Source organism: Mytilus trossulus, chromosome 3 (assembly GCF_036588685.1).
Source record: "Mytilus trossulus isolate FHL-02 chromosome 3, PNRI_Mtr1.1.1.hap1, whole genome shotgun sequence".
Taxonomy (NCBI): domain Eukaryota; kingdom Metazoa; phylum Mollusca; class Bivalvia; order Mytilida; family Mytilidae; genus Mytilus; species Mytilus trossulus.
In genome coordinates this window covers 19,460,008-19,486,601 of record NC_086375.1, presented here as the reverse complement: position 1 = coordinate 19,486,601, position 26,594 = coordinate 19,460,008, and the positions used below count along the sequence as shown (strand labels likewise).

General features: G+C 32.8%; 2 protein-coding genes across 3 annotated transcripts in view; both read left to right on the top strand.

The window, feature by feature from the left end:
* Nucleotides 1–2,498, top strand: part of LOC134710330 (acetyl-coenzyme A synthetase 2-like, mitochondrial) — a 79,571-nt gene extending 77,073 nt beyond the window's left edge. For both annotated transcript variants that reach the window (XM_063570655.1, XM_063570656.1), the window contains exons 13-14: nucleotides 6–127; nucleotides 1,407–2,498. In XM_063570655.1, coding sequence (XP_063426725.1) covers nucleotides 6–127; nucleotides 1,407–1,592 — 308 coding nt within the window. In that variant the 3' untranslated portion in view covers nucleotides 1,593–2,498. The remainder of the gene's footprint in view (nucleotides 1–5; nucleotides 128–1,406) is intronic.
* A 4,880-nt stretch (nucleotides 2,499–7,378) lies between these two features.
* On the top strand, nucleotides 7,379–13,641 carry LOC134710329 (acetyl-coenzyme A synthetase-like). Its single transcript, XM_063570654.1, has 3 exons — nucleotides 7,379–7,520; nucleotides 11,148–11,269; nucleotides 12,549–13,641. The coding sequence occupies exons 2-3, from the start codon at nucleotides 11,171–11,173 to the stop codon at nucleotides 12,732–12,734; spliced, it is 285 nt and encodes a 94-aa protein (XP_063426724.1). The 5' UTR covers nucleotides 7,379–7,520; nucleotides 11,148–11,170; the 3' UTR covers nucleotides 12,735–13,641.
* The last annotated feature ends 12,953 nt before the right edge of the window (nucleotides 13,642–26,594 follow it).

Genomic DNA, 26,594 nt, shown 5'->3' with positions numbered 1-26,594 from the left:
CTAAGGAATATATGCCTACGTAGTGTTAATGGAAGACGGTAAACATAATGAAGAGGAACTTGAAGAAGAACTCAGGAAAATGGTTAAAACAAAGATTACCGGCTTTGCTCAACCAGATAAAATATTGGTATGTTTATCTCTGAACAGAAAGTTGAAGGACGATTCTTTAAAAATATGATTAAAAAACATTTAAACACAACATCTTTTAATCATTAATGAATATGGTTGATCATACACCGATGATACCAAAAAAGCATTGATTGATTGATGAACGATTTCACTTATCTTGTCTAGTAAAAAACACCTTTAATACAGACTGAGAGGTAATTTCTTTAAGATTTATTAGAAGACTAGAACACACCCACTATATCGCGGGTCGGTGACTGAATTAAAGTATCTTATTATGTGGAAGACTTATTTTAACCTGGATTTTTAGTATTGGTATTGTCATCTGACAAAGTCATGCTGATTATAAGATGCATGCAGTTTTCTCCTCATTCAAAACCTTTCTGTTAGAACCCCTCGACCTGAAACTTATCAATTATTGGTAATATTAATTATTTGGAAAACAAAAGGGCCGGGAATGGAGTAATTGTTAATCAACAGCATTGTACTATATAAGTTATGAATATAATTGGACTCTTTGATTCAACATGTTTACGTCATGTCGGCTAACAAAGGAATAGGGGCATTAAGGCCTGGTTTTGGCCCAATAAAATAAAATGTTTGATACCAATTTCAAATTGACACATAAAGCTTAGAAATGCATAGGGTCAAGAAATATAAATAAAAAACATAAAGGTTTTTATCTGATGATGTCACAATTACATCATAATATGTACTGTTTTCACAAAAACGATGAAAAATACAGAATTTATGCAGTTTTCTATCTTTATTTCCGTTGTAGAAACATCATGCCCAGCCAATAAAGAACATAATAATTTAACAGAAGCTTTATTATAACTATTGACACAGTCTCACCAAATATAAAGTTTTTCTTGGGTGCTCACATACTTTTTCAATCTAAGCTGTACTTAAAATTAAAAAAACAAGGAAAATCATGAAATTTTTCAAAATATGCAAATTATGTTATGATTTGTTACCATGGTAACTTGTTCAATGTCAAATTTGATTTGTTATTCTGAATATCTTGTACCTTAGTCAAGTTTTCAGTTATTTTAGAATAAGTATGATAACTTTTAAATTTGCAGTAATTTTTGGGCCACATAAGGGCCTTATTGCCCCTACTCCTTTAAAAATGTACCTACGCCTTATTTTAGGTTGGTGGGAAATAGATATGCATGATTTTTTTTTAAGCAATACAATTTAACCTTTTTACCTTAATTCAATACAACGTATGACTTCTCTTTTCATTCCATTCTTCATTTAAATTTTACATATTTCAGTTCTCACCTGGACTACCAAAGACCAGATCAGGAAAGATTATGAGAAGAATTTTACGCAAAATTGCTGCCAACAAACCTAATGAACTTGGTGATGTTTCAACATTATTTGATCCATCAATAGTAGAAGCAATTGTCAAAAAACATGGCGAAAAGTTCATAGAAGCTGAATATGAACTGCCTTTCTAACAAGTTGAAGTATTTTATACATGTTTTACAGTATATGTAATTTTAATTTGTACAGATTTTTATTTGGTATTGAGGAATTTATTTTGAAGGTTTTGAATTATTGATATCTATAAGATAAGTTCTAAAATCTAAAATATATATATTATAACTATTAATTATCCCAGAGACTAGAATGTTGTTGAAATTTGAAAAAAAAATGTCACAAAAACTTAAGTTTTGTTAAAAAATTCAAAATTCAAAAACATCACGGCAAAGAAAATTGATATTTAGTTATGATATGCATTTCAGATCTGATTGCAGGTGTCAAACTTGCAGTTGAATTAAGTTTATTTTAAACAATCAGAAATTTTGTGAAAAGGTTTCTGTGCTCAAATTTCAATGAATTTTTTTATAGGCAAATCCATTGTCTCATTTTCTAGATCGATGTTTAAATATATACTAAACAAATTAAAAGTGCTAATAGATATAGGAAAGTGTGGTATGAGTGCCAATGAAACAACTCTCCATCCAAATAACAATTGATAAAAGTAAACCATTATAGGTCAAGGTACGGCCTTCAACACAGAGCCTAGGCTCACAAGATTTCAAAAGTGAATTAACTTTTACGTAGAACGTAACCTGAATTGTTTTCAAAATATGATTAAAAACTTAATCTTATATACTAATATATTGTTAATGTGTTGTAATCTCTAGTCATCGCTATTCGTATAAAGTGTACATAGTCTTTTAAATTTGGTGCTTGATGACTGGTGATTTCAACCTTAAATCTAGTTTAATTCATCAAAAGAAATGTGTACACTTTTGATATAAGAGAAATTATTTAGCATATAAATTATTATTGATGATCTTCAAATTAAATAATTACTTGTATTAAAATGAAGCATAAGGATATAATTATGCAGTTTATTTGTTGTTGTTTTTTAGATATTCTTATAATTGTTGTTTTGATTGAATGTCTCTCGTTTTTATTATACCTGATCCCACAAAAAACCCACTTGGAAACCAAGATGGCCAACATGACTTAAAATAGAACATAGGTGTAAAATGCAAGTTTTGTCTATTATTTTGACCTCAACCAATTGTCCATATACTAGTACATCACAACCATCAGACAACTACTGATAGGATTTATTGGCTTTACATTAGAAATTTTACCATTTTTCTCATGTTTTGTCTGATATCTTGAAAACTATAACAGATAAAGAGACACCTTCAATTGCAAAATTTATCAGCAAAACAAGTGCTACAAATAAGTTAATGATCAGAATCGTCAGTCGACTCCTTACTAAAAATTTTACTCTTAGATGACGATGTTTACAATTTTTTTTTGGGGTCTTGAATCTAAAAATAGAAATAGATAAATAGAAAAAAATTGAGAATGAAATTGGAAAATTAAATGGACAACAATGACTAGATAAATAGGATCTGCTGCAATTAAGTCAGATTTGAAAGAAATCTTCTGACAATGTCTTACTGGAGTTATTGTCCTTTACAGATGATTTTCCCCATATTTCTTTTTGTGTTTTTGTTTAGCCAGATATGATAAATAATTATAAAAGATAAATAGAAACTTTTAATCTCAAAAATGATGAGCAGGTCGAGACTAACAAGTCTTATTGGTTATCAAAGGTGCCAGGATTATAATTTAATACCCCATAAATTGCGGCGATATAGTTAGTAGACGGTTATATAGGAGTGATTGCCTTTAAATGAGGATTTTTTCTTACTCTCTTTTGGGTTTTTGAGCAAAACTATAGAAGATAGAGAGAAAGTTAACAGACTATATGGTAAGCTTAACAAAATCTGATTTTTGTCATGAATTTTATTGTCACATACAAAGTTAGAGAGTGTCCTTTGTTGAGTAAGCACATAGACCAAGGTGAGCGACAAAGGCTTTTAGAGCCTCTAGTTTAACTTTAGTCCTGGTATCTATGATGAGTTTATATTACACTTCTTCTCCTATTTCGGAGTATTCAGTTCTTTGAGATTCCAGTAGGTGCCTTGCTTGGTATATGTTTTTTCTACTGATTTGATCAGAATTTTCGTGTCAACATAATAAAAAAATTGTTAACAATCAGATGTCTTTCCTGGTAAGACATGAAATAGTTGCTTGGATTTACTTCATAAGATTATTCAATGTAAGTTAGTATTTGTGATAAAACGATATTAATAACCCTACTTGTTTTGTGTTTTAAAGTTTAATATAGCTTGTTGAAAACAAAACTTTACGACAAAAGAGATGATTTCAACTTCCAAATAGTTAACTTTTCATTTGTATGTAGCAACATGCCAGCAGCACCAGCATACTGAGTATATATCTCCCAATTGATACAATATTCCCGGGCTAAATGTGTTTCCCATCATGATTTCATTGATAGAGGAATGCTGCTCTCAAGAAAGCTATTAAACCAGGAGGATTTCTCTTGCTACAAGGAACAGCTCGTAAGAATGAGTCCCCCCTTGGTTTCGCAAATAAGCCACCACCGTGGTTCTGATGCTAGAACCAGATATTTGTTCTGCAGTAGGGAGTGAAAATGAGACAGTACAAGAAGAACTGCTTTCATTTCTAGTATGTTGATATGTTCCTCCAAAAGACAAGCTCCCCGACCGAGGTTGGAGGCATCTGTGAACAGAATCTGATTTGGAACTGAAGAGGACAGAAGAAGGCCTCTCTGAACGGTTGCTTGAGAAGTCCACCAAACCAAATGAGGATACAGTTCCTGATGAATGATTAGAACTGGAAATTCCCAATCATGTGTAGCTGGGAGCCAATTTCGATGTAGATAAGATTGAAGAGGTCGAATATGAAGGTGACCAAGTGGAACAACATCCGCTAGTGAATTAGACCTAGAAGTTGTGAAAACTGGCAGTAAATGATTTTGAGATTGAAACAGATGAATTTTGGATCAAAGATTCTGAAACTTTTCATGAGGAGGTCAAACTTATGCACTTATGAGTAAGGTAATGTTCGCCTAGGAAAATAAAGTCCTGAGACGGAATGAGGTCACATGCTGACTTTTTCCAAGAGATGAGAAACCCCAGAGAGAGAGAAGCAATATGATGACTATATCGGTATTGAGATAGAGTTTCTCAGAAGAAAGTTCCTTGATCAATGAGTCGTCCAGGTAAGAATGAATCTGAATAAAAATGTTATCCTGGTATCTATGATGAGTTAAATGGCTACCTGCATGAGTTTGGTAAAGGCTAGTATTGCAGTTGACAGACCAAAAGGGAGAGCTCCAAATTGGTAAACTCTTTTGTGCCAAACAAACCGAAGGAATTTGTGGTATGAATAGCAAACTGGAACATGACAATAAGCGTCCGTCAGATCCAGGGATGTCGTCCACATACCTGGAAGAATAGATGCACTGATTTAACGATTGGTCTCCATTTTGAAATGGGGAATAATTATGTAAGAATTGAGGATATACAAATCGATGACTGGTCTCATTGCTCCTGTCTTCTTCGAAACAAGGATGAGACGATAATAGAAACCTGGATCTATTGAATACTGGGCCTTCCTCCACTGCCCTCTTTGTCAAAAGAGTCTCTACTTCTGTTGACAGATTGATGAAGAAACTTCTGTAGATCTTGAGTATTGGACAGTGGGATAGGAACAGGAGAAAGAGGTGGATGTTCTTTGATTTGAAGAGTCAACCCCCTCGAATTACGGACAGAACCCAATAATCTGAGTTAATGCTTGTCCAATTTTTTTATACGACCGCAGGAATTAGGGGCCAAAAAGGGCCTAAATAAGCATTTTCTTGGTTTTCGCACTATAACTTTAGTTTAAGTAAATAGAAATATTTGAAATTTAAACACAAGGTTTATGACCACAAAAGGAAGGTTGGGATTGATTTTGGGAGTTGAGGTCCCAACAGTTAAAGAATAAGGGGCCAAAAAGGGCCCAAATAAGCATTATTCTTGGTTTTCGCACAATAACTTCAGTATTAGTAAATAGAAATCAATGAAACTTAAACACAAGGTTTATGACCATAAAAGGAAGGTTGGTATTGATTTTGGGAGTTTTGGTCCCAACAGTTTAGGAATAAGGGGCCCAAAGGGTCCAAATTAAACTTTGTTTGATTTCATCAAAAATTGAATAATTGGGGTTCTTTGATATGCCAAATCTAACTGTGTATGTAGATTCTTAATTTTTGGTCCCGTTTTCAAATTGGTCTACATTAAGGTCAAAAGGGTCCAAAATTAAACTGAGTTTGATTTTCACAAAAATTAAATTGGTTGGGTTCTTTGATATGCTGAATTTAAAAATGTACTTAGATTTTCGATTATTGGCCCAGTTTTCAAGTTGGTCCAAATCGGGGTCCAAAATAAAACTTTGTTTGATTTCATCAAAAATTGAATAAATGGGGTTCTTTGATATGCCAAATCTAACTGTGCATGTAGATTCTTCATTTTTGGTGCTGTTTTCAAATTGGTCTACATTAAAGTCCAAAGGGTCCAAAATTAAACTTAGTTTGATTTTAACAAAAATTGAATTCTTGGGGTTCTTTGATATGCTGAATCCAAACATGTACTTAGATTTTCGATTATGGGCCCAGTTTTCAAGTTGGTCCAAATCAAGATCTAAAATTATTATATTAAGTATTGTGCAATAGCAAGAAATTTTCAATTGCACAGTACTCAGCAATAACAAGAAATCTTCAATTGCACAGTATTGTGCAATAGCAAGAAATTTTCAATTGCACTGTATTGCGCAATAGCAAGAAATCTTCAATTGCACAGTATTGTGCAATAGCAAGAAATTTTCAATTGCACAGTCTTGCGTAATAGCAAGAAATATCTAATTGCACAATATTGTGCAATAGCAAGAAATTTCAATTGAAGTTATCTTTTTTTGTCCAGAATAGTAGTTGAATCAACTTAAATCAATGTTTTATACAATGTATATTCACTTTTACTACCAACTGATAAATTAAAACAATCTTTACCATTCAGTGATAACAAGCACTTTTTTTACATTTTGATATTTTATGATGTATTTAAATGAGTGATTATTGTTGCAAACTCCATTAGAAATTTGAATTGAGATCGGTTTTGGAATAAAGGATAGGGGGATGTGAAAAAAAAATTGGGGAGGGGGGGGTTAAATTTTTTTCATTTGAAATTTCATAAATAAAAAGAAAATTTTTCAAACATTTTTTTGAGAGGATTAATATTCAACAGCATAGTGAATTGCTCAAAGGCAAAACAAAATTTTTAAGTTCATTAGACCACATTCGTTCTGTGTCAGAAACCTATGCTGTGTCAACTATTTAATCACAATCCAAATTTAGAGCTGAATCCAGCTTGAATGTTGTGTCCATACTTGCCACAACCGTTCAGGTGTCAACCTCTGCGGTCGTATAAAGCTGCGCCCTGCGGAGCATCTGGTTATAAATTGTCACGAACAATAACATTCCCTTATTTACACATTTTTAGAATCATGATTAAATATATCATTAATCTTAACTACGGATTTAAGCCGGCATAACAAATTATATACAACTCATGGTAATGATTCTTCTCCTTGATGGGATTTTAATTTTTTTTTTATCCCAATTTGTCAATTAGTATATCGAGTTCAAATCCTATATTTGAGGAATGTTTTCAATCAATTTAGATAATGTCTTCTAAAATTTGTGATCAGAATTTTTCATCTTTAAAACTTATTTTGGAACATCAGTGAGAACAAAATCTACATGTTCTCTATTCTGCACTGATGAATCATATACTGCGTAGTAACAGTGTTATTCATAGTGTTTTTATAAATTGTTGATCATGAATTTCAAAAATATATGCATCATAATCGTATGTTTTCAAATAAATCCAAATATTTAAGAATTCTTTAATTTAAATTGTAGGATGATCATCCAGAAATTGCAGAGTCAGCAGTTGTAGGATTTCCTCATGAAATAAAGGGCGAAGGTAATTTGATTTTAGTTTTGTCATTTTAATCTTAATCATAGATGTTATGACTCAAAATAAAAGAATAGTGGACTAAAAAAAAACCACACAACTATCATCATCTATGCTCAATTTTTTGTATACTAGTATTACTGAAGTGGAAAAATGAAAAAAGTTTTCAGAGGATTTGTAATTAAATATACCTGCTAACAGTTTCTGTATTTATGGATAGAAATATAATAATTATAGTTGAACTTCGACTCATTAAAGTAGAAGGAACGTATATATGTGTCGTTGTATAAAGCATATACTATTTGTTTAAAGCTTTATTTTTGAGAAGGATGCAGACCTTGATCTATAGCTTGTATGCAAATAACTTTTTAGCTCACCTGGCCCGAAGGGCCAAGTAAGCTTTTCTCATCACTTGGCATCCGGCGTCCGTCATCCGTTGTTAGCTTTTACAAAAATCTTCTCCTCTGAAACTACTGGGCCAATTTAAACCAAACTTGGCCGCAATTATCATTGGGGTATCTAGTTTAAAAAATGTGTCCGGTGACCCGGCCAACCAACCAAGATGGACACCTTGGCTAAAAATAGAACATGGGGTAAAATGCAGTTTTTGACTTATAACTCAAAAACCAAAGCATTTAGAGCATTTTAAGGAAATTTTTCCGTTTTTTGTTATTATCTTGAATATTATTATAGATAGAGATAAACTGTAAACAGCAATAATGTACAGCAAAGTAAGACCTAAAAATAACTCAACATGACCAAAATGTTCAATTGACCCCCTAAGGAGTAATTGCCCTTCATAGTCAATTTTTAACAATTTTCATAAAATTTGTAAATTTTCACTAACATTTTCCACTGAAACTACTGGGCCAAGTTCATTATAGATAAGAAGCAAGAATGTTTAGTAAAGTAAGATCTACAAACACATCACCATCACCAAAACACAATTTTGTCATGAATCCATCGATCTGTGTCCTTTGTTTAATATTCACATAGACCAAGGTGAGCGACACAGGCTCTTTAGAGCCTCTAGTTTGTCCCATGTTTCCTTTAATTGTCCTTGTCCTCATTTTCATTGATTCATAAAATGCCTAAAAATGCAGTTGTTTTCTCATATGGGTTGTTACACTCGGGGATTTTAGTTTCTGAAAATTCGAAGATTTTGTAGCACTTCATTGTTAACAAAAATATCAATTATTTGGTTATTTTTATAAATTTCCTGTTAGTTACAAAACTTTGAATTTTGCAAAAAAACTAAGAATTTTCTTATTCCAGGAATAGATTACCTAAGTTGTATTTGGCACAACTTTTTAAATTTTGGGTCCTCAATGCTCTTCAAAAGAGGGACGAAAGATACCAAAGGGACAGTCAAACTCATAAATCTAAAACAAACTGACAACGCCATGGCTAAAATTTAAATAGACAAACAGAAAAGCAGAAAAACAATAGTACACATGAAACAACATAGAAAAATAAAGAATAAACAACACGAACCCCACCAAAAACTAGGGATGATCTCAGGTGCCCTGGAAGGGCATGCAGATCCTGCTCCACATGTGGCACCTGTCGTGTTGCTTATGTGATTACAAATCCGGTAAATAGTCTAATTCGGTAGGTCACATTCATGAAAGGGAAGGGGATTGTAGTTACGACGTAAGGAACATATCCGATATCATTTGTGAAACGGTTATTCCAAAATGTTCAACCAACTCATGATGGCGTCCTTAAAATTTACGAAGGGATGATTTCAACTTCAACATTTGGAACTCTTGGTTTAATAACTTTCTTGTGAGCAGTAGCCCTCTATCAAGAAAATCATGATAGGAAATGCAAGCACGGGAATATCGTATCAATTGGGAGATATATACCCCGTATGCAGGTGCTGCTGGAATGTTGCTACTTAGAAATGGAAAGTTCACAATTGGAAAGCTGAAATCATCTCTTTTGTCGTAAAGTTTTGTTTTCAACTGACCCTCATTGTCAATTTCTAGATGTAAGTCAAGATTTGAAGCCGACTCAACTGTATCTGTAGTATCCTTTATCTCCAATTTGATGGGATATTTTTTTTTTTTACTTATTTGGCTTTATAACTATTTTAATCTGAGCATCACGTATGAGTCTTATGTAGACGAAACACACCTCTTGCGTATTTTAATATAATCCTGGTACCTTTGATAACTATTGTTCTTTGTGTATATGGTTTATAGTACGTGGACACTTTAATTTGTGCATAAAGCTATCCACAAAAGACACGAAAATGGGTACCCCATAAATAAAAGTACTTCTTTACGGATCAACTCATCATAGATACCAGGATCAAAATTTTATATTTACGCCAGACGCATGTTTCGCCTAAAAAAGACTCATCAGTGACGCTGGAATCAAAATATGTTTAAAAGGCCAAATAGAGTACAAAGTTGAAGAGCATTTAGGACCAAAAATTCCTAAAAGTTATGCCAAATACAGCTAAGGTAATCTATTCCTGAGATAGAAAAGCCTTAGTTTTTCAAAAATTCAAAGTTTTGTTAACAGTTAATTTATAATTATGAACATATCAATGATAACTCAAGTCAACACGTGTTGACTACTGAGCTGGTGATATTTTGCCATTCATAATTTCTGATTTATATATAACAGTAACAAGTACTGATATGGCAGGAGATACACACCAAACAGGGTGTGTAAATTATTATATATAACAGATAAACTAAGTATTGTGCAACTGCACAGTATTGTGCAATATTACATTATTGCGCAATAGCTAGAAAACTTCAATTGAAAATAGACAAAACGTTTTACCAATTTCAATGGGATTAATTTAAAAAAAAAGTCTTTCATTGTTGGGTGTTCTAAACTTGTATTACTATTTTGGATAAATTATAAAATACAAAAGCCGATAGACCAGTTTTACTGAGTCACCAAAACCTTGGCTCAATTGTTTATTTTGTGTTAGCACAAACTTATGACTAAGAGGCAAACTCATATCTGTTCTTTGCTTTTAGAAATAAACAGTTGTCTAAAGACTTTTTTGTAATGTCAACATAAATTGTGCTGATATTTGGTACAATGTTATAATGATTACTTACAAAGCAAATTCATTTTGATTGATCTCTTTCATAGAATAAAGTTTTTAAAAGTTTAACAATATTTTGTGTACAATGCATGCAGATGTGCAGCTGACTTTTTTAAGTAACTGTAAAAGAGAAGCGAAAACACCAATGGAACATTCAAATTATAAATAATTCGAAAATAAACTGACAATGCCATGGCAAAACAAGAAAAAGACAAAAAGACAATCAGTACACTTAAACAAAACATAGAAAACTAGAGACTAGAACCCCACTCAAAATAGGGAATGATCTGAGGTGTGTTAGAATGGTACCAGATCCTGGTCCACATATGGTACTCGTCAATTTCTTATGTCAATACAAACCTGGTAAGTGTGTAAAATGGAGTAACAGATCATGTTTGTTCAAATCTGATTTACTGACTTTTTATAATTAGAATGTAGCCTTGACATATGTGTTGTACATACACTTTAGTTGTGTATCAGTTATTCACATACTTTAGTTGTGTATCCGTTATTCACTTAAGCATTGTACTATTGGATTTTTACTTTATACATTATATTCTAAGGAATATATGCCTACGTAGTGTTAATGGAAGACGGTAAACATAATGAAGAGGAACTTGAAGAAGAACTCAGGAAAATGGTTAAAACAAAGATTACCGGCTTTGCTCAACCAGATAAAATATTGGTATGTTTATCTCTGAACAGAAAGTTGAAGGACGATTCTTTAAAAATATGATTAAAAAACATTTAAACACAACATCTTTTAATCATTAATGAATATGGTTGATCATACACCGATGATACCAAAAAAGCATTGATTGATTGATGAACGATTTCACTTATCTTGTCTAGTAAAAAACACCTTTAATACAGACTGAGAGGTAATTTCTTTAAGATTTATTAGAAGACTAGAACACACCCACTATATCGCGGGTCGGTGACTGAATTAAAGTATCTTATTATGTGGAAGCCTTATTTTAACCTGGATTTTTAGTATTGGTATTGTCATCTGACAAAGTCATGCTGATTATAAGATGCATGCAGTTTTCCCCTCATTCAAAACCTTTCTGTTAGAACCCCTCGACCTGAAACTTATCAATTATTGGTAATATTAATTATTTGGAAAACAAAAGGGTCGGGAATGGAGTAATTGTTAATCAACAGCATTGTACTATATAAGTTATGAATATAATTGGACTCTTTGATTCAACATTTTTACGTCATGTCGGCTAACAAAGGAGTAGGGGCATTAAGGCCTGGTTTTGGCCCAATAAAATAAAATGTTTGATACCAATTTCAAATTGACACATAAAGCTTAGAAATGCATAGGGTCAAGAAATATAAATAAAAAACATAAAGGTTTTTATCTGATGATGTCACAATTACATCATAATATGTACTGTTTTCACAAAAACGATGAAAAATACAGAATTTATGCAGTTTTCTATCTTTATTTCCGTTGTAGAAACATCATGCCCAGCCAATAAAGAACATCATAATTTAACAGAAGCTTTATTATAACTATTGACACAATCTCACCAAATATAAAGTTTTTCTTGGGTGCTCACATACTTTTTCAATCTAAGATGTACTTAAAATTAAAAAAACAAGGAAAATCATGAAATTTTTCAAAATATGCAAATTATGTCATGATTTGTTACCATGGTAACTTGTTCAATGTCAAATTTGATTTGTTATTCTGAATATCTTGTACCTTAGTCAAGTTTTCAGTTATTTTAGAATAAGTATGATAACTTTTAAATTTGCAGTAATTTTTGGGCCACATAAGGGCCTTATTGCCCCTACTCCTTTAAAAATGTACCTACGCCTTATTTTAGGTTGGTGGGAAATAGATATGCATGATTTTTTTTTAAGCAATACAATTTAACCTTTTTACCTTAATTCAATACAACGTATGACTTCTCTTTTCATTCCATTCTTCATTTAAATTTTACATATTTCAGTTCTCACCTGGACTACCAAAGACCAGATCAGGAAAGATTATGAGAAGAATTTTACGCAAAATTGCTGCCAACAAACCTAATGAACATGGTGATGTTTCAACATTATTTGATCCATCAATAGTAGAAGCAATTGTCAAAAAACATGGCGAAAAGTTCATAGAAGCTGAATATGAACTGCCTTTCTAACAAGTTGAAGTATTTTATACATGTTTTACAGTATATGTAATTTTAATTTGTACAGATTTTTATTTGGTATTGAGGAATTTATTTTGAAGGTTTTGAATTATTGATATCTATAAGATAAGTTCTAAAATCTAAAATATATATATTATAACTATTAATTATCCCAGAGACTAGAATGTTGTTGAAATTTGAAAAAAAAATGTCACAAAAACTTAAGTTTTGTTAAAAAAATTCAAAATTCAAAAACATCACGGCAAAGAAAATTGATATTTAGTTATGATATGCATTTCAGATCTGATTGCAGGTGTCAAACTTGCAGTTGAATTAAGTTTATTTTAAACAATCAGAAATTTTGTGAAAAGGTTTCTGTGCTCAAATTTCAATGAATTTTTTTATAGGCAAATCCATTGTCTCATTTTCTAGATCGATGTTTAAATATATACTAAACAAATTAAAAGTGATAATAGATATAGGAAAGTGTGGTATGAGTGCCAATGAAACAACTCTCCATCCAAATAACAATTGATAAAAGTAAACCATTATAGGTCAAGGTACGGCCTTCAACACAGAGCCTAGGCTCACAAGATTTCAAAAGTGAATTAACTTTTACGTAGAACGTAACCTGAATTGTTTTCAAAATATGATTAAAAACTTAATCTTATATACTAATATATTGTTAATGTGTTGTAATCTGTAGTCATCGCTATTCGTATAAAGTGTACATAGTCTTTTAAATTTGGTGCTTGATGACTGGTGATTTCAACCTTAAATCTAGTTTAATTCATCAAAAGAAATGTGTACACTTTTGATATAAGAGAAATTATTTAGCATATAAATTATTATTGATGATCTTCAAATTAAATAATTACTTGTATTAAAATGAAGCATAAGGATATAATTATGCAGTTTATTTGTTGTTGTTTTTTAGATATTCTTATAATTGTTGTTTTGATTGAATGTCTCTCGTTTTTATTATACCTGATCCCACAAAAAACCCACTTGGAAACCAAGATGGCCAACATGACTTAAAATAGAACATAGGTGTAAAATGCAAGTTTTGTCTATTATTTTGACCTCAACCAATTGTCCATATACTAGTACATCACAACCATCAGACAACTACTGATAGGATTTATTGGCTTTACATTAGAAATTTTACCATTTTTCTCATGTTTTGTCTGATATCTTGAAAACTATAACAGATAAAGAGACACCTTCAATTGCAAAATTTATCAGCAAAACAAGTGCTACAAATAAGTTAATGATCAGAATCGTCAGTCGACTCCTTACTAAAAATTTTACTCTTTGATGACGATGTTTACAATTTTTTTTTGGGGTCTTGAATCTAAAAATAGAAATAGATAAATAGAAAAAAATTGAGAATGAAATTGGAAAATTAAATGGACAACAATGACTAGATAAATAGGATCTGCTGCAATTAAGTCAGATTTGAAAGAAATCTTCTGACAATGTCTTACTGGAGTTATTGTCCTTTACAGATGATTTTCCCCATATTTCTTTTTGTGTTTTTGTTTAGCCAGATATGATAAATAATTATAAAAGATAAATAGAAACTTTTAATCTCAAAAATGATGAGCAGGTCGAGACTAACAAGTCTTATTGGTTATCAAAGGTACCAGGATTATAATTTAATACCCCATAAATTGCGGCGATATAGTTAGTAGACGGTCACTCTATATAGGAGTGATTGCCTTTAAATGAGGATTTTTTCTTACTCTCTTTTGGGTTTTTGAGCAAAACTATAGAAGATAGAGAGAAAGTTAACAGACTATATGGTAAGCTTAACAAAATCTGATTTTTGTCATGAATTTTATTGTCACATACAAAGTTAGAGAGTGTCCTTTGTTGAGTAAGCACATAGACCAAGGTGAGCGACAAAGGCTTTTAGAGCCTCTAGTTTAACTTTAGTCCTGGTATCTATGATGAGTTTATATTACACTTCTTCTCCTATTTCGGAGTATTCAGTTCTTTGAGATTCCAGTAGGTGCCTTGCTTGGTATATGTTTTTTTCTACTGATTTGATCAGAATTTTCGTGTCAACATAATAAAAAAATTGTTAACAATCAGATGTCTTTCCTGGTAAGACATGAAATAGTTGCTTGGATTTACTTCATAAGATTATTCAATGTAAGTTAGTATTTGTGATAAAACGATATTAATAACCCTACTTGTTTTGTGTTTTAAAGTTTAATATAGCTTGTTGAAAACAAAACTTTACGACAAAAGAGATGATTTCAACTTCCAAATAGTTAACTTTTCATTTGTATGTAGCAACATGCCAGCAGCACCAGCATACTGAGTATATATCTCCCAATTGATACAATATTCCCGGGCTAAATGTGTTTCCCATCATGATTTCATTGATAGAGGAATGCTGCTCTCAAGAAAGCTATTAAACCAGGAGGATTTCTCTTGCTACAAGGAACAGCTCGTAAGAATGAGTCCCCCCTTGGTTTCGCAAATAAGCCACCACCGTGGTTCTGATGCTAGAACCAGATATTTGTTCTGCAGTAGGGAGTGAAAATGAGACAGTAGAAGAACTGCTTTCATTTCTAGTATGTTGATATGTTCCTCCAAAAGACAAGCTCCCCGACCGAGGTTGGAGGCATCTGTGAACAGAATCTGATTTGGAACTGAAGAGGACAGAAGAAGGCCTCTCTGAACGGTTGCTTGAGAAGTCCACCAAACCAAATGAGGATACAGTTCCTGATGAATGATTAGAACTGGAAATTCCCAATCATGTGTAGCTGGGAGCCAATTTCGATGTAGATAAGATTGAAGAGGTCGAATATGAAGGTGACCAAGTGGAACAACATCCGCTAGTGAATTAGACCTAGAAGTTGTGAAAACTGGCAGTAAATGATTTTGAGATTGAAACAGATGAATTTTGGATCAAAGATTCTGAAACTTTTCATGAGGAGGTCAAACTTATGCACTTATGAGTAAGGTAATGTTCGCCTAGGAAAATAAAGTCCTGAGACGGAATGAGGTCACATGCTGACTTTTTCCAAGAGATGAGAAACCCCAGAGAGAGAGAAGCAATATGATGACTATATCGGTATTGAGATAGAGTTTCTCAGAAGAAAGTTCCTTGATCAATGAGTCGTCCAGGTAAGAATGAATCTGAATAAAAATGTTATCCTGGTATCTATGATGAGTTAAATGGCTACCTGCATGAGTTTGGTAAAGGCTAGTATTGCAGTTGACAGACCAAAAGGGAGAGCTCCAAATTGGTAAACTCTTTTGTGCCAAACAAACCGAAGGAATTTGTGGTATGAATAGCAAACTGGAACATGACAATAAGCGTCCGTCAGATCCAGGGATGTCGTCCACATACCTGGAAGAATAGATGCACTGATTTAACGATTGGTCTCCATTTTGAAATGGGGAATAATTATGTAAGAATTGAGGATATACAAATCGATGACTGGTCTCATTGCTCCTGTCTTCTTCGAAACAAGGATGAGACGATAATAGAAACCTGGATCTATTGAATACTGGGCCTTCCTCCACTGCCCTCTTTGTCAAAAGAGTCTCTACTTCTGTTGACAGATTGATGAAGAAACTTCTGTAGATCTTGAGTATTGGACAGTGGGATAGGAACAGGAGAAAGAGGTGGATGTTCTTTGATTTGAAGAGTCAACCCCCTCGAATTACGGACAGAACCCAATAATCTGAGTTAATGCTTGTCCAATTTTTTTATACGACCGCAGGAATTAGGGGCCAAAAAGGGCCTAAATAAGCATTTTCTTGGTTTTCGCACTATAACTTTAGTTTAAGTAAATAGAAATATTTGAAATTTAAACACAAGGTTTATGACCACAAAAAGAAGGTTGGGATTGATTTTGGGAGTTAAGGTCCCAACAGTTAAAGAATAAGGGGCAAAAAAGGGCCCAAATAAGCATTATTCTTGGTTTTCGCACAATAACTTCAGTATTAGTAAATAGAAATCAATGAAACTTAAACACAAGGTTTATGACCACAAAAGGAAGGTTGGGATTGATTTTGGGAGTTTAGGTCCCAACAGTTAAGGAAAAAGGGGCCCAAATAAGCATTTTTCTTGGTTTCCGCACCATAACTTTAGTAGAAGTAAATAGAAATCTATGAAATTTAAACAAGGTTTTTGACCATAAAAGGAATTTTGGGATTGATTTTGGAAGTTTTGGTCCCAACAGTTTAGGAAAAAGGGGCCCAAAGGGTCCAAAATTAAACTTTGTTTGATTTCATCAAAAATTTAATAATTGGGGTTTTTTGATGTGCCGAATCTAACTGTGTATGTAGATTCTTAATTTTTGGTCCCGTTTTCAAATTGGTCTACGTTAAGGTCCAAAGGGTCCTAAATTAAACTTAGTTTGATTTTAACAAAAATTGAATTCTTGGGGATCTTTGATATGCTGAATCTAAAAATGTACTAAGATTTTTTATTTTTGGCCCAGTTTTCAAGTTGGTCCAAATCGGGTACCAAAACTAAACTGTGTTTGATTTCATCAAAAATTGAATAATTGGGGTTCGTTAATATGCCGAATCTTACTGTGTATGTAGATTCTTAGTTTTGGATCCCGTTTTCAAATTGGTCTACATTTAGGTCCAAAGGGTCCAAAATTAAACTTGAGTTTGATTTTAACAAAAAATGAATTCTTGGGCTTCTTTGATATGCTGAATCTAAACATGTACTTAGATTTTTGATTATAGGCCCAGTTAAATCAGGATCCAAAATTATTGTATTTTGCAATAGCAAAAAATTTCCAATTGCACAGTATTCAGTAATAGCAAGAAATCTTCAATTGCACAGTATTGTGCAATTGCAAGAAATTTTCAATTGCACAGTGTTGCGCAATAGCAAGAAATCTTCAATTGCACAGTATTGTGCAATAGCAAGTATTTTCAATTGCACAGTATTGCGCAATAGCAAGAAATATCTAATTGCACAATATTGCGCAATAGCAAGAAATTTTCAATTGGAGTTATCTTTCTTTGTCCAGAATAGTAGTTGAATCAACTTAAATCATTGTTTTATACAATGTATATTCACTTTTACTACAAACTGATAAATTGAAACAATCTTTACCATTCAGTGATAACAAGCACTCCTTTTACATTTTAATATGTTATGATGTATTTAAATGAGTAGTTATTGTTGCAAACTCCATTAGAAATTTGAATTCAGATCGGTTTTGGAATAAGGGAAAGGGGGATGTGAAAAAAAAATTGGGGCAGGGGGGTTAAATTTTTCTCATTTCAGATTTCATAAATAAAAAGAAAATTTCTTCAAACATTTTTTGAGAGGATTAATATTCAACAGCATAGTGAATTGCTCAAAGGCAAAAAAAATATTTTAAGTTCATTAGACCACATTCATTCTGTGTCAGAAATCTATGATGTGTCAATTATTTAATCACAATCCAAATTTAGAGCTGAATCCAGCTTGAATGTTGTGTCCATACTTGCCCCAACCGTTCAGGGTTCAACCTCTGCGGTCGTTTAAAGCTGCGCCCTGCGGAGCACCTTGTTAGAAAATGAGTTAACCTCCCCCTACTGGCAATTGAGAAAGAGGATTTTTGTAGTACATCTCGGGATTTGGTTCTGATAGTAACGTAAGAGGGGCAACTTCCTAGGAAGAGGGATTGGCATTATTGCTATTCCTCTCTTAAAATTGTTAGGTTTAGACCTAGAGATTGAAGACTATTTAAGGTTTATTACCTGCATCATTAGTGATTTTCCTTCTCTTTTCTTGAGAATTATAAGATGAGCCTTCAGCGTTTAGAATTATTTCCAGAAAGAGATACATTCACTATCACTGGAGCTGGGGTCTGATTGAGATGCTTCGATCTGTACCTCATTGAGTGGCAAACCGAAAATCTTATCAGATTTTAGATTACTATTAGTATCCGAAACCTTTGCTTTTTTCAAAATTTCATCTCTTTTGAATAGAGTGCAGTTGGCTATAGAACCCATAATCAACAACTGAGAGGCACTCAAAGCCTTGTTCACCTGTAATAGAAAAGGCTTGACCTCTGGTGGAAGAGAAGAGTCTTTGAGTACTGTAGCAACTGCAGTAGTAAAGTCTTCAGCAGTGCCTAAAACATGAGAGGCATTCCTCAGAAGGTTCTCTGTTTTGGACCAAACAGACCGCGAAAGACGCAGTTCATCGGCAGGTTTAGAAACAATAGAAGATGAAAAAACCTTGTCACATTTACATACCAATTTACCCAAGGTAGAATCAAAGAAATGATAATCTTTAGAACGGAACTGCTCAGTAAATGACGCAAGCCCAAAAACACTCACTTGAATTTGACACAAAATCGGAACTCAATAGTCACAATCCAATCATTGATGATCTGCAGAGAAGTAGACATATGGAAAACTAGTATGTGACTTAGCGTTATCTATAGACAGACCACATGAAGCCTCGAAAGTATAGGTAAGTCTCTTGGGTCTGGGAGGAGACTAAAATTGTACCTTGTTGACGTCTCTCATAATAGTATAAATCGAATCTCTTAGATCCTTCAAAGTAAAAGGAGTATCTTCCACATCAGGATCTTTACTGGAATTGGTAGAAGAACGACCAATTACAGAAGAAGAGATAGACACAGGAACAGAAGGTTGCGAAACATTCTGAGAGACCTGAACTGGATTATTACCTTCTTCCTGACTACCTGGGACCATCGAAAAACGTTCTTCCTCACCTCTGTCCTCCGGGTCACTTCCAATATTATGATCTGGAAGGAGTGCATGAAATCACTGGAGAATTTGACTTATTGGCAATGTTCTCTAGCGTACCCAGGCGGTTGGAGAAAGTCGTCCAGAATACTCTTGAACCCATCTAAAGAGGGGCCAGAGTCCTTATTCTGATTAAACTGATGCATAACAGAAGAGGTAGGCAGAGCAGCAGGTACAGATACCCTACAACGGTATCTGGATGATTCGTTCCACTCCGATTCGTCCCAACAAATTCGTCCCAAGTTGCTTGGACAATTAATTCCAACTTTTTCAAAAACTGGTCAGTTCGTTCCAACTTATTCAAGAACAGTATTAAACAATATTAACCATTTAAATGGTGTAGTGACATCAATATAAACAGTTACATTCGCTGATAATTGATACTGTGACAGTTTCTATGTATCTATCATTTCGATCACACACGGGTTCATTATTTGCACATAGTTTAATAAGGTTTTTATTAGGATTATTATCATTCTAACTGTATTTCGATCGTTTGAGTTGTATAATAAATATTAGTATTTACTTGGATTCTACTTTATATATATGTAGCATAAGATGCCACTATAGCCTTATTATTTTAATTTATAATGCTGTACTTATATGTATAATGTATATAAATACTTATCTTTAAAAAAATCTATGATTTATTGATTGGGAAGAAAGATATATTGGGCATGATATATTGATAATTATTAATTATCAAGGTAAGTATTTCATGACAATTTAATATTTTAAATATGAATAAAGTACTAACTAGTGATATTTTCAAAGAATTCGTTATCATTATAATCGATTATTGTATTTCAATGATGTGCGCATAATAGTTGTTTATGCATTCATCAAAAGAATAATATCGTACTTAGCTTGAGTCCTAAATGCTTGTTAATATTAATTGAAGCCATACCACATTCAATATGTTTTTCTTACATGCATCGTTACTACTCATTAGCACTGGTTGTGTATGTTTCACAATATAAAATTTTACTCAGTTTCCTGTACGAAACCGAAAAAAAGTAAATTCAAAGAAAGATAAAAAAAAAAAAAAAAAAAAAGAAACAAAAGTGTGGGCTTGGAGGTGTGGAAAATATGAAACATAGATGTTATGGAAGATTTCTAAAACCATATATTATTTTTGGAAAGTTTGCTATAGCTTGCTATTGCTACTTTACATACTCGGCGTCGGCCTCAAACGTATGGTGACAGATTATCGCAATTTATTCTGCTCCGAGATAATTTAGTACTAGTACTAGTGTTTGAATTCTGATTCTTGGAAGGTTCTTTTAGAATTTTGAGTAATTACTCATTTGAATGAAAAGATTACAGCTTTAATAAAAAAAGAATTGAATGTTCACCGACGATTCAGATGAATTTAACTTCATTTTGAAAATGAGTATCTCAAACACTACTTCGCGGATCTGCCATACGCTGAAGAGAAAATCACAAGAAATCTACACCAGATTGCGTCAGTTTCATTCTTGAAAATTTCATGAATGAACATTGTCCGCTCTACTTTTACCTGCTTACTATGTACGTACGTAGACGTGCTAAAAGCCCGAGAGTATCGAAAAAATCGGGAATGACTGAACAAGTTGACATTTTGACCCGGCGTTTTGCATTTGCGCCGATTTGCACTTCATTTGCGCCGATTTTTTCTTTCATTTGCGCCGATTTTTTTTTTCATTTGCGCCGATTTTTTTACAGGTAAATACAGGTAAAATACAGGTAAAATACAGGTAAACTACAGAAAATATATAAGAATATGTCAATGAGACAACTCTTTTTTTTAATTTTTCATTAAAGACCTCTTCCGTTAGCCAGTTGTACACATTTTGTGAATTGTCAATCATAACATGTATACAACTGTTATGTCCCCTGCTCACCACTGGGAGGTGGAACTAGGATTTCGAGCAGGATAAGTCAATAAAATAGCACTATATTCACATACTTTAAAATGAAGAAGTAAAATCGACTCGGTTATCTTAAAATCACGAATTAAAATCCATAAAAACGAAAAACATTAAAATTATAAGTCTGTTCTTGCAGAGAATGTGTAGGCAACACATCTCATGTATTCCTTTCTTGTTATTTCATCATTTCTGTATTTGGCATACTTGTCGATAACAAAGTCCATCTTTTCTTTGTCTGGCTTGCGTACAGATGCTGGCATGTCTAGAGTTCGCATTTTTACATATGTTACGGCCTGGACATCAAAATCCGTGGTGACTCTGGCTTTACATGATTTGATGGTACATCGGTAAGATATGTTGCCGTTTTTCAGGACACTGACCTTCCAATATGTATGGCTATCAATAATTAACGAATTTACTCCTCGGCTCGTTTCGGTGTGCAATATGTCCATCGTGTTACAACGATGTCCAAGAACAATATGAAATAAAACTAACTTAAAACCATAAGTGAACAACGTTTATAACCAGATTTTACCAATATACCTTCAAGGTAAAGTAGATGTAAAAGTATAAACTTACCTGTAACTTACCTGTAAATCCAATTAGTAGAAAATATAAAATCGGCGCAAATGTCAAAATGAAATCGGCGCAAATGAAAGAATGCAAATTTTCAAAATCGGCGCAAATGTCATACGCCCATTTTGACCAAGCCGTCGGATAATTGACAAGTGATAATGGTTTGTTATAACAAAACACAGGTGATAGAATACAAAATACTCGATGATTATATGTCTAATGTCTCAGTAATGGACGAGTACAGGTAAACATAGTAAATACGGTACCGGCTTTCATTTAAAAAAAAAGAATTCATGTAGCATCCATATTAAAGGCAACCAAGTCAGTATCTACTTCTTTGAATAACATAGCTCAGGGTATGAAGACAAGTGCTGTAAAAATGATTACGGTTCATGAAATTAAGGATCATTAAGATGATGTGTACCCTTTGGCTAAAATGGCTGCATTTTCACCTCAAAATTTATATAGATTACAGACAAACATGGACATAGCATGCCCTATTTAAATAGAAATTCAATTGCGTTGTCATCCAAACACAGGCAATGATTACCATAATATATCAAACAAATGGCTTACAGCAAAAATTCTATGAATCTAGCGTATATAAACTTTTTATTCCTGTGGTCATACTGCTGTTGTTATGCTCCCACCGTATTGAGTTTTATCCTTGTTCTTCTGTAAGTATGTACATTCTTCCCTTACTTATAAGTATCTCCGTATATCCCAAAATTCGTTTCTGTTCTCTTACTTTAGTTTGCCGGAACCAAATTGTATGAAACTGATACGCAATGCTTATAACCACAATTCACAAGTCAAGTTTGAATTTAAGTTGCGTAACTTTTACCATTCTAGCGTTTAATGCTACTTTACAAAAAGAAAAGTTGCTGGAAATTTTAGTTTCTGTTCTCTAAGTTTGGTTTCTCTTAACCAAATGGTATGAAACTTATACACACTTCTCATTACCACAAACACTGATGAAGTTTGAATTTTGGTGGATTTATTTTTACTGCTCTAGGGTTGTGCCTTGTTACAAATGGAACCGGATGCTCCGCAGGGCACAGCTTTATACGACCGCAGAAGTCGAACCCTGAATAGTTGGGACAAGTATGGACACAACATTCAAGCTTGATACAGCTCTGAATTTGGATTGCGATCAAATTTTTGACATATCATATAGAATTCTGACACAAAATGTCAAGATCTTACAAATCTATTGCGCAATACTGTATAATTTGAATGAATACACAATGTTTATTAACCCATAATTCAGATCAAGTAAAATTTTGGTAGTGTCACATTTACAGTTCTTGAGTTTATAACGTTAATGCTAGCGAGGGCATCATTTGAGTCCCATGGACATGTTCCCTTTATAGCTCACCTGGCCCAAAGGGCCAATTGAGCTTTTCCCATCACTTGGCGTCCGTCGTCGTCGTCGTCCGGCGTTAGCTTTTACAAAAATCTTCTCCTCTGAAACTACTGGGCCAAATAGAACCAAACTTGGCCACAATCATGATTGGGGTATCTAGTTTAAAGATGACCGCCATGCATGGCTAAAAATAGAACATAGGGGTAAAATGCAGGTCAAGATCTATCTGCCCTGAAATTTTCAGATAAATCAAACAACCTGTTGTTGGGTTGCTGCCCCTGAATTAGTAATGTTAAGGAACTTTTGCTGTTTTTGGTTATTATCTTGAATATTATTATAGATAAAGATAAACTGTAAACAGCAATAATGTTGAGCAAAGTAAGGTTTACAAATAAGTCAACATGACTGAAATGGTCAATTGACCCTCTTAGGAGTAATTGTCCTTTATGGTAAATTTTTAACAATTTTCATAAAATTTGTAAACTTTTAACATTTTCCACTGAAACTGCTGGGCCAAGTTCATTATAGATAGAGATAATTTTAAGCAGCAAGAATGTTCAGTAAAGTAAGATGTACAAACACATCACCAGCACCAAACACAATTTTGTCATGAATGCATCCTCTTCCTTTATTTAATATTCACAAAGACCAAGGTGAGCGACACAGGCTCTTTAGAGCCTCTAGTTTTTTTAAAGTCTTTAATATAAATTCACTTTCCTTACAGTTGTATTGATTTAAGTTACTGTAACTGTCTTATTTATAAGTAAGGATGCAGTATTTTTTGCAAAGAAGCAATGCTATCCAAAAGAGTTCTAAGAATGAAAATGTATTAATAACTATAGGCCACAATAAAGGTCGTCAATAATGAGAAATGTTTGTACCATATACATGCAGAAAGCTTTAAAAGGCCCCGATATGAAACATGTGGAACAACTCAAAAAAAAAAACTTACGTGTTAATTTACTATAAACAAATATGAAGGACCTAAACCAATAGAAAAATACTAATTCACAGGCCCTTGAAGTTGACATGGCATTGGTACTTAAAGAAATTAATAGAGCTTTCTGCATGTATATTTCATTATTTTAGATCTACAGTTTAAGGTTGCAATCATGAGAAAATATCAAAACTTTTTATGATAAACATAAAAAAAAAGTGATTTTTTATAATTACTGACGAGACAATGGTTTAGTTTAAAACATCAAAGCTGTGATGAAATACATATTTGAAATAATCACGTCTATAACCTTTTTGGAATAATACACAGCTACAGTTGCAAACTTTCCAGAGGTGCTATCCAGCACTTTGATTACATTCCATCATGGAATCTCCGTGTGTTATTTGTCATCGTTTTGTTCGTGTTCGCCAACATGCTTTGTCTTGTGACTTATGTGATTCTTGGACTCACAGAACCTGTGGAACTGCCCGGATAAGTTAAATTGTTTTAGTTTTTGTTTTCTATATATCGATATATCGATAGTCCATAGTTACTGTAAGTTTAACAGTTGGGTTTTTTAACAATTTCGATATTCATGGCGACGAATAACACTACATTTCTATTCGCTAAGCTTTTTGTATTTAAAAAAAAAATGTGGTATGATTGCCAATGAGACAACTCTTCACAAGACACCAAATGCCACAGATATTAAACTGTTCCTATACGGCCTTCAACAGAGAGCAAATCCCATACCCCATTGTGTTCTACACGTTGGTGATGTTTCAAGCGTAAAATGTCACTCTTGTTTAGTTCGATGATGAAACCGTTGTTTTAAATATTTGTAAAAATGACCTATCCAAACATATTACCCATTGGTTGTCCTTTAATCTAAACATTCATACCCGTACCAAGATCATATAACAGTATGTTAATACTAGTTGTCCAGTTGTTGCATTTATTACTGTTTGCTACTAAATCTTTGTAGCATTATTTTATATAATACAATTGTATGCGTAAACCGAAAGACCCCATATCTCAGTTTAACCAGCTAAAAGTATTTAGCATATTTACATGCCTTCAATTGATTATGAAACCAATATAATATCATTAGCATACCTTAATAATGCAATGCGCCCATGCTTTTTTCCTATTTTTGTGTGCAATAATAACATTGAAGATGAGAAATATGTTATATTAGACTGTCCTGTATATGCAGATTTACGTGAGTTTATATTTTATGAAGTTAAAAGAAGTTGCCAAGACCTGCTTTAATATTTTAAGTAAAAGAAATTGTTTTTATTGCTTGATTGATAATTATGTTTTACCGACCAGAAATATTTTATAGACCTGATAAATGTAGTTATATATAGATTCTTACATTGATACCAGTGGATTATCGGATTTATCCAATCGAGATAGTTAAATTATCAATTTTAAAGTTCGAGCCGCCTCGGCGAGTACTTTAAAATTTATAATTTAACTATCGAGATTGGATAAATCCGATAATCCACGAGTAACTATGTTAGAATCTGTTTCTCTAATGATTAAAAAGACATTTTCTTTTTTTGTTTACCGAAAATCCCCTTCGAGTGCCTTTCACATTGCACGAAGTTGTCAATTTCATTAACACCTGTTATCATATTTTGATTCATCCAATCAGCCAAAAAGGTCATGACCCTAAAAATCATCCAATGATCTTCTGAGATCACCAGCAACCACACGTTGATTAAATTTTTTTATACAACGGGTTCGAAAAGGGATAAATTTCCATAGAATTAGAGAAATAGTTATACACAACGGAATTGTTTTTATAGACATGATCAATATATAGTTATAATTTATATTGATTTCTATAGTCTCTCATAATTATTCATAAAATGGCACTTGTATTTTAATTTATACAATTACTGTTTTATTAAATGTATATGTCGCGTACATGTTATTGTTTTGTACAGGTTATTACCTGTACAATCATTTTATACAAGTAATTACTTGTATGAAGCCACCATACAGGTTATAACTTGTACAAATATAATTGTACTAAGAATTCTAGAAAATGGAAAGTTGTTCTTTGAAGTGCAGTCTTTTTGGAAATTAATTTTGCTTCTTTTACATTACTAAAAGTTTCTCTGTATGTTTCACGTGTAAATATTGAATTATTAGAAGATTTATTATCATCACACAATTTAGGTACTTCATCATGAAATATCTTTTTTTATATACTGTTTTCCATCTTTACACTTTAGTTTTGACTACTAAACTGAACAGTTTTACTCATATAAAGTGTACTCACACATTTAATGTTTGTACCTTTTGGCTAAGTAATTAATTAT

Bases quoted from the DNA above. Each gene is read 5' to 3' on its own strand.
- LOC134710329 (XM_063570654.1), top strand. From the start codon at position 11,171: ATGGAAGACGGTAAACATAATGAAGAGGAACTTGAAGAAGAACTCAGG. The intron at 11,270-12,548 runs GTATGTTTATCT...TACATATTTCAG, and splicing joins CTCAACCAGATAAAATATTG to TTCTCACCTGGACTACCAAA.